The 9474-nt window shown below is 43.7% G+C and overlaps 1 protein-coding gene across 1 annotated transcript; it reads left to right on the top strand.

Annotated features, from left to right (window-relative positions):
- Nucleotides 1–5486: 5486 nt before the first annotated feature.
- LOC115325147 lies at nt 5487–6488 on the top strand. The gene has a single exon (XM_029985852.2). It carries the CDS (start codon nt 5487–5489, stop codon nt 6486–6488), a length of 1002 nt encoding a protein of 333 aa, XP_029841712.2.
- Nucleotides 6489–9474: the final 2986 nt, after the last annotated feature.

Raw genomic sequence — 9474 nt, 5'->3', positions numbered from 1 at the left:
GGTGTTATAAAAATGCTCCTTTAAACGATCATTTAAACACCTGCCAATCTGGTCTACATAAGTAGTGTGGTAAGACGTATGTAGGCCAGACTGGCAGGTGTTTGAATAATCGTTTAAGGGAACATTTTTATAATAACCACCGAGTCATCGCTGAGCATTTGGGAGTCTGCTGTCAAGATTGTGGTTGCATAGCACATTTTGAAAATTTTTCCATAATAGATATGATTTGAGACCAATTGACAAGAGAAATAATGAAAGCGCAAAGAATAGAGCATCTGAAGGACAAGTGTGTAAGTAGTCCTTCTATAGCGCTGTCGACCAAAGAGCTTCAATTTCTATCTAAACAATAGCGGTAGAGAGAATGATGATGTGTAAGGGTTTTCTTTCTTTTTTTGTCTTGTCTTTCGCTTTTTTCCTTGTATTTTGTGCTATTTCTTCTGCTTATCACGTTCTGGAAAGTCTATCCAGACGTTGAAGAGAAGAATGAAGTAGTCGAATACACAAGAGCTATAAATTTAGCGCGTGTGCTTGTCTTTCTGAGTATCTGTTGTGTGATTGTTCCCCTGCACCTGTCACCGTAGAATATACAAAAATGAATAATGCCATTGGCATATTTGTCATGCCAAAGCCTGTCACACTTGTTCCGAACTTTTATCTCCACGAGATCACAATACCATCATTTCTGTTGTAGTGACACTGCAGACTCTATACTTGTTTTGCTTCAGTCTTTGTAAGTGGGACGCTGCAGTCCAATTCTACACATCTATGGTGTGCTAGACAGCACCATATTTGCAGAGCTATTCTTCGGTTTTTGTAGTTCCATCGAAATATATTTCAGCTTTTAAGTTATTTGTTATTTGGCATGTACATTTACAAGCTTATCTAGATTGAAGGCAGCAAATATTTTGCCAGCACTCATGGTACGCGTTTGAAGTATATTGCGTTAACATAATTGACCCAACCTCTGATTTTAATTTGTCCGTGCCTCTAGCGAATTTTGCATGCTAGGATTGCTTTTGTTTGTTTGTTTCACATAATCTACGGCACATTTTTCACCTTTCTACTCAGTGAAACCTTCGCCGAACAGAAGCTAGCATCGACCAAGCCGAGGTTCAGTCCATGGCAGTGTGCAAAAGTTGTTGATGGGTAAGCTGCCTTATATATACAGCTGTGTAAGAGCAGCTTGTCTTGGGTGACAATTTGATATGCATTTTTATGTTCTAGAAAGTGAAATTTGCATGGGCATACTTGCAATGTGAAACCTTACCAAGCCTGTTCTGAACTTTCATCCTTTTGAGATTTCAATACAGCCGTTTGTGCTGCACACACACTGGCTACTTCGGCCAGACATAGACTTGATCCATATGAAGGTAAACAGGCGAGTATCAACAGCTCAGTTCCGTGTGCGGTGACGTTCTCTCCTTATCCGACGACTTACCACACTTGGTTCGCAAGGCATTTGAAAAAGAGAGCAAGTCAGCTGCTGGATGATGCTCCCAGTACTGAGCAGTTGACGATTCACCTTTGTACAGATCAGTTCACCTTTGTATAGATCACGACTGTACTTCAAGCTCGGCAAGTGTGACACTTATCTGATTCAGCCTAGCAGTGGTGTGCTGAGCGGTATGTGTAGAGCTAGTTGATTTGTGTATAGACAGTGGCTGTGCGGTATAAAACAGACCCAATTGGGAACTTTAATGCAATCTTTTGTACTCCCATTGATGTTATGATTATGATTACGCAACGTTTTATGGTGCTAAAAAAAACGCGATGTAATTGTTTTTTGAGACTGCGTGTGCAATCTCCAAGCTTGTGTTTGTACGTTCTGTGCGGTGAAATGCCCTGTATAAGCAAAATTAGAGAATCCTTGAGCTATATGCTGCAAGGAGTGAAAACAGCAGTCCGCCCGCATTCTCCCCTCTTCTGTATACCGTGCAAACGCTGACGGACGCGCACTTTGGATGCTTTGCACTTAAAGGCCCCACATAAAGCACACTGCTTAATACGCATCAATTATTGTGAAGTGTTTGCGGATTTGGCTTTTAAATGTCATGCATATAGGAAGCACAATGGTGATGTAAAGTATGCCGAAATCGTAATGGTGCACTTTAAGGTTTTACAGGGTATGTTCTGCAAAATGCGGAACAAATTGTTTGTGTCAAAGCTTTACATCGCCCAAAAAAAGGTCTTGTGTTGTCCTAGGCCAGGGGCCTATTTAGAAAAATTATTACAAAACAATGTAGCTAATAATGTGTATATCTGCTGATTATTGTTTTTTTTTCTTCCAATTACAGCATACACGGAGGGTATCTCCAAGGAGAAGGGGTGGGATTATGTAGAGAAGCTAGTGCTTCTCTCTATGGGTACAAAGCTGTCCGAAATAAAGTCGGAATGGAAAAAGCACCACCAAGTTCCGCCTGGTCCTGAGCAGCCACAATAATCAACACAGAATTCAGAAAAATAGTAATATGAAGGACCTAGGCAGGCAGCCACACGTTTTGAATTCGCAATGACATTTGATTATGATCACAAATATTCCTGCATTGCTCAAAGTCGCATTGTTTACACACCATATTTGTTATGGTTAGCGCAGCAGGAATATTTTTTATCAGGCTTAAACGTCATTTTTAATTGAACAAATGTGGCTTTCTGTGTAAGTCCTTTGTGTTTTTACTCTTTTTTTATTTGTGTGTTCGTTATTTCATTTTTTTCTTATGATTTAGTTCGGGTTTCTGTTACTTCTGTGTTCATTATTTATTTATTTTTTCTTTTATTAAGTTTTAGTTAAAAATATGATGCCCTCGTCATTTTCCAGTCCGGGAAACGGTGGTGACCTCGTCGTGTTCAAGGAGCAGTAATGAACTTTTGATCCGGCGAACAATGGTGTCTGTGCGTGTGCGTGTGTGCGACGTGTTGGTCACAAGGGATGATTTCGGGACTGAACGGAAAAACAAGGCCAGCGAGGAGCGACTGGGGGACTTTGAACATCGCACGGTGCAAGGAAGGACTTCAACGACGAGGCTAGCAAGCAAGCCCATGTCAAAACTGCTGTGCTCGACCGGAGAGTTGAATCAGAACTTTACCCTGTGAGTAAGGATCAACGACTTTGGAACTTTCGTATAGTTTGCAGCTTAATTGTCGCCTTCCTTTTGTTTTATTTTTATAGGAGTCTGTGTGCTATTACATTTCTAGTTTATTTTAATGGTTGTTCATGTGATATTACTATTATTTTTTCTTGAACGGCGGAAGTGCTTGTTTGGAATTTTGGCGCTTTTATGTATAAAACTTTTTTTGCAAACTATATCTGTCTGCTCCCTCGACAACCAATCCCGCCAAAGGGCTGTGACTTTCAGACGTCGAATCATATGTTACAATGTTTGCTAACTAGCGATCGCCTGCATTTGATATTTGTAGCATACATATTTGTCGGAATTACAAATTTCGAACCAGGCCACTTAAGATTGGTCAGTGGCCTATTCTGCCGATGTATCTACGTAAACACACGTTTGGCAGTGTGGGATAGCAGTAAAATGTATATTTTGTGGATATTCATAGAAATGCATTTTATGATCCCATGTCTGGACCTGAAAGTATGGTACCTGCCCCATGGCAATAATTTTAATGTGATGCTAGAAGGAGCATCACATAAAAATTGCTTTATATGAAGTGGGTACCCTATTTGCCAGGCCCAAACACGGGATCATATAAAGCAGTCTATATATGGTATATAAGGAATTGGGCAGATATGGCTATATCTATCCATATACGGCCTGATTACGCATATGTGGTCATATCTGCCCCATTCCTTATATATCCATATCTGTATTTTCATTATAAGTCTAGATATGACATTTTTGTAAGGGATGGCTTGTAGCATCAGCTGCAGTACATCGGAAGGTGAAACAGTAGGTGTGTCACTCTATTAAACTACTTCTATTATATTCAGGTGTTGCCTGATACGGTTTAATATACGGTTAGACCCACTCCGGTGAAGCTCTACGGATTGGCCAGATACGGTTCAGCTTCCGCTTCGACCAATTACGGTTGGGTTTCCGGACTGGGTATTTCCGGTTCACTTACGGTTTCTAGAAATCCGGTTTGCTTAGGGGCCCATATGACGGATTAAAATTCCGGATTCATTCCGGTTTATTTTTAAACCGTGTTTTTTGGTAGGGACTTCAGCTGTCTGACTCGGATTCCGCCTTTGGGTTGTGGTAGTGAGAACAGCGTTTATTAATTTATACGTTTTGTGGACATATTGTAAAAATGGAATTTATTCCGTTATTCTTGTGCTAGGAATAATATTAAAGCAATTAATCATCTAAATACTCAAAAAAATATTAAAAGCAGTGTGTCGAACCGAAAAAAATACGGGTTCGGTTACGGTTCAGGTTCAGGTAAATTTATTTTGTTCCGGTTCAGTTCCGGTTCGATTAATTCGATCTGCGAACCGGTTCGGAAATTATAAATGACAAATTGCAACATCAAAATAAATTACAAATAAAACATCTGAAATCAGCACATACGAAACGGGATACATCGTAGTGTAAGGGTCAGGGATTTCTACCAGGGATGGTTTCTTTATGTGCACTCAAAGGTTACCTCACCGACGTTTACGCATTCGGACTTCATCTAATTGGGTCCGACGCAGTAGCTGTAAAATCCGCGACCTCCTTACAAACCCACTTACAAGTAGAACTCGCTAACTATCCCGCCACCTCGGCGTGTAAGCAATTGAAGGAACAGTGGGGAGAAAATACAGCTTTCTTTATTTGAACTAGCCTTCGGTAACTCAAATTAGACCCTTAAAGAAGTTTTCATTAAACAAGATACGGAATATGAAAAACACTTCACCGAACGCAACGCCAGAAGGACGTAATAGGATAAATATTAAAATAGAAGAGTTCGCTGTCTCACAAATATGTTAGCTTCTAAGTGCCTATACGAAACCGGATGCATTATTATCAAACTCCACAGCCTGTTCTTTTCTCATTCCGATGGAAGCAGGCTTCAAGAACTCGCGCGTTCTAGAAACGTGTTATGAAATGAGCACACAACAGCATTTAGGATTTACGAGATTGTAGCAAAATGAAATCCCGTGACGCGATATTTTTTTTGCACAGCTTTCTAATTCTCTTTTTTCCGCGCAAGCCGCGACCAGCGCAATACTGGTTCCTATGTCAAGGGGGATCGGTGGCCGGGGAGAAAGAAGAAGACGCCGTTCCGAACGGACGCGCTTTATGTTCTCCAAGGAAAATACACCGGCCACTGGCCGGGGAAATGCTGAGGCTTCGGCCAGTTCTTCGGAAACCATAACAACTGAATACCGGACCGTCTTACCTCGTCTACCCACAGGTAATTTGAGCCTAAACTCTGTTTTCCTGCATGGAGATCTTGCCGCGAGACCCTACCGCGCACCTGACTTCCGTGATGCCTTACGAGGAGTGGTTGAGGCTCAAGATATCATCGGAATTGGCCAATTCCAAATGAGCCACGTATGGATGGTAACTTGTACTAACTCTTTGGCGAAAGCCAAGCTTGTCAACAAGGCCGAGCTCTGTGTGAAGGGACACAGATGCATAGTCATCGACCCAGACACCAGGGACGTTAAGCTCAAGTTGTTGTGGCTGCCGGTCCACATGGAAAGCAAGCGAATCGAAGAGGCGCTAGCACCCTACGGTACGGTTCGTTCAATAGTTCGCGAGAAGTGGAGTTGCCCAGGGATGGAGCAAATGGAGACTTTAAACAAGGAAGTAACGTTAACACTCCGCGAAGGGATGAACAGCACCCAAATCCCGCACCAACTCACGGTTTTCGGTTGCCGAAGCCTCGTGATCGTTCCTGGTCGCCCTCCGTTGTGCCTCCGATGCAACCGAATCGGGCACATACGTCGAGAGTGCAGAATTCCTCGGTGCGGCGAATGCCGCCGCTATGGGCACTCTACAGACGAATGTGCATCGACATACGCCGACAAGCTCCGACAGGGGAGAGCCCCCCTTGATGACGTTGTTCAAGATCACCTAATGGACATCAGTGAGATGGTTGACGCTACAGGAGAAGTCATCGATTCCGTAGCACCAAGCACAGAACGGGAAACTACTTCCCAAGAAGCAGAAACGACCAATCCCGTCTCACAAGATGTCTCCTCTGAGCCAACCAAAGAAGACTCTACGACAACCACTACAGCAACCATGCGAAACTGGTCAGAAGACGAGTACCCTCTCTTGAAGGTAACAGTGGAGCCGTCCTGCAGCCAACAGCCACAGCCTCGCCGGGAGCGTTCCACCACATCCGGTGGAGCATCCGTCAAGAGACCCGCTCCTAAAGCAGAGTCGTCCCAGCCCTCTGGGATGGGTGCCAAGGAGGAGAGCAAGAATGACGAGGGAGGAGAGGAAAAGCGCAAGCCAGCAGCGCTCCGAGAAGACCCTTACAGCATGGCTCCAGAGCCGGACAACGCGATGAAAGACAATGATGTTCTACCTACATAACAACTAGTAGCCCATGGCACGCCCCCCACTCAGCTTCGCTACCCTCAACGTCAGAGGACTTTGTTCACGTGCGCGACAGTCCCAAGTATATAGGCTCCTCTTAAAAGAACAGATAGACTTTGTTGCCATACAGGAAACAAAGATATCGTCTGATGAGGACACCGCTCGAGCACTGGACCCTTTCCTCTTGACATACGAGGTATGTGTCAGTCATGCTGATGGCTTGTCGGGAGGGTGCTTTTTGTTTTTGAAAAAAAGCCTGGGTTATTCTTCACTGTCACATGTCGTTGGCGACAAAGGAAGGTTTATATGCTGCGATTTTCTGTTACGGGGCATTTTTTTTCGTTTACTGTGCATTTACGCTTATAACGGCGAGCGAGAGAGACGTTTTTTCTTTGAAAATCTTGCCCCATTTCTGGATACAGACAAGCAGATTGTTTTGTTCGGAGACTTTAACTGTGTGTGTAACGTTAACGACAGATCAGTGCCTTCTACAAGGCGTGATAGTAGTGCCGAAATTTTGGACAGTCTCACATCTGATTACTACCTTTTTGACGTTGGGGCTTCACGAAACGTTTCTAATCGATTTACCCATCTTCATGCAACATGCAATGCGAGACTGGATCGCATTTATGTATCAAGTCCCCTTTTTGCACAAGTGAGTGCCTACGACGTAAAACCAGTTTCCTTTTCGGATCATTGCCTTGTAAGGGCGTGCATCGGTAGAGACGTACAACGTAAACCACCACCAAATTGGGCTTTATGGAAATTTAATACGAGACTATTAGAAGACAAAGAGTTTAGCAAGCGAGTTCGAGAAAATTTTTATAAAGCGAGTACGAACCACCAATTTGGCATTTTTGCCCAGTGGGACTCGTTTAAACAAGAAATTAAGAACGAAGCAATTGAATGCTCGTGCATAACATCCTTCCATGCAAAGAAAGACAAAAATTTTCTTTTACGCAACCTACAGACCCTCCACGAGCTAGAGTGCGAGACGCCTGGCCTGCTTCATGAAGAAATACTACGAGTGAAATGTCAGATACAAAGTCACTAACAAAAACGGTTCCACGGAGCACTAGTACGGTCACGTTGTAGGCGATTTCTATCCTCCGAGACACCCACTCGACGAGCACTAGACGATGAGACTTGCAATAGACAGTCAAAAAGAATACAACTTCTGATTTGTAACGGAGTATTATCGTCTGATGAACTTGACATCATGAATGCTTTTGAATCACACTACCAGAGCCTCTTCGGGCAAACGCAATCGATAAATAGAGAAAAAGCTAAATATCTAGTCTCGTTGATGCCCCAGGTTAGCCAGCTTAAGAGCGATCTCCTTGGCAGACCAATCACATTGGAAGACGTACAGTGCTAATCACACTTGTCTATAACGCGCGAGCGTGCGGCTTTCTCCGGGGAGCGCTGGACAGGTGGCATTCGCGGAAACTAAGCTAGTCACGTGGCGGAACATGGAACGGCCCGCTCGAGGGGTGTCCTGCCCACTCTATCAGCTTGATAAGCGATAAAAGTAAAGTACTTTATGACATATTCTTGTTCTTTGATGACGACATAGTTGATACGCCTTCATGCTTTTATTGTGTTTATTGTTCGAGCAATGATGTTTTTAAACAGCGTGCGAGCAGCCTTCCGCGTTCGCCGCCAGCTGATAGAGTGGGCAGGACACCCCTCGAGCGGGCCGTTCCATGTTGCGCCACGTGACTAGCTTAGTTTCCGCGAATGCCACCAGTCTAGCGCTCCCCGGAGAGAGCCGCACGCTCGCGCGTTATAGACAAGTGTGATTAGCACTGTACAATGCGCGATAGATGAATTACCAAATTCAAAAACACCAGGGCCCGATGGACTCCCAGCAGAGTTTTATAAAGAATACAAAGACCTCCTAACCCCGTTTTTACTTAAAGTATTTCTGGAAGCGTATGAGAAGGAAACACTACCACCTTCTTTTTATAAGAGCCATACAGTTTTAATCCCAAAAAGTAAAGAGGCAGATAAACTCCTGAATGTTGAAGGGTACCGCCCTATTACACTCTGCAATGTGGACTACAAAATCTTTGCAAAAATTCTGACAAAACGACTTCAATACGTCGCATCCAGTGTTGTTGGCAATCACCAGACTTGTGGAATTAAGGGCAGAACGATACCGACAAACATACACGTAGCTCGTACAATAATAGAGAGCTGTTGTGCTCATGCAGATCAAGTGGCTATGGTTCAAGTGGATTTAGCAAAAGCTTTTGATCGCGTCTCCCATATTTTTCTATTCGACATACTCCGCCACGTAAACTTAGGACCAACACTTTTTAAAGGAATAAAGATGTGCTACCGAAATTGTACCACTAGGCTTATAGTTAATGGCTCTCTGTCAGGACCAATTCGTCTAGAGTCATCTGTCAAACAGGGATGCCCCTTGTCCCCCCTTTTGTTTGCACTGTACTTAGAGCCCCTATGTCTAAGCGTACTAAACAGCCCTACTGTAGAAGGATACCGTTTCTACTCCACAGAGGTAAAAGTGTTGGCATATGCGGATGACATTGCGTTCTTCTGTAAAGACAAACGAAGCGTAGACAATGTGTTCGCTATAGCTCAAAACTTCTGTTCCACGACTGGGGCGCTCATCAACAAGGCAAAGTGTACAGGCTTCTGGTGCGGGCAATGGGCCACAACACCTTCAAAGTACGCTGGCATTTCATGGAGCTGCATTGCCCCTCAGTACTTAGGAGCTCCCCTTAACTGCGTTAGGAACAATGGACATTATTGGACAGAAAGGGTTGAAAAGATGAAAACTCAAGCGGGAATAATGAAAGTAAATCAGTGGTCTATTTTTGGACGGGTGAAAGCCTGTAATATCTTCTTAGCAGCAAAACTTTGGTACGCACTTCAAGTGATTTGCTGCACTAGAGGTCACATTCAGAAGTTTCACAGAGTGTTTGCAACTTTTGTATGGGGTTCCACTTGGGAACCC

The sequence above is a fragment of the Ixodes scapularis genome, unplaced genomic scaffold (assembly GCF_016920785.2).
Source record: "Ixodes scapularis isolate PalLabHiFi unplaced genomic scaffold, ASM1692078v2 PGA_scaffold9__187_contigs__length_104089568, whole genome shotgun sequence".
Lineage (NCBI taxonomy): Eukaryota > Metazoa > Arthropoda > Arachnida > Ixodida > Ixodidae > Ixodes > Ixodes scapularis.
The sequence above is the reverse complement of the archived record's forward strand: the minus strand, read 5'-3'. Positions and strand labels throughout refer to the sequence as shown.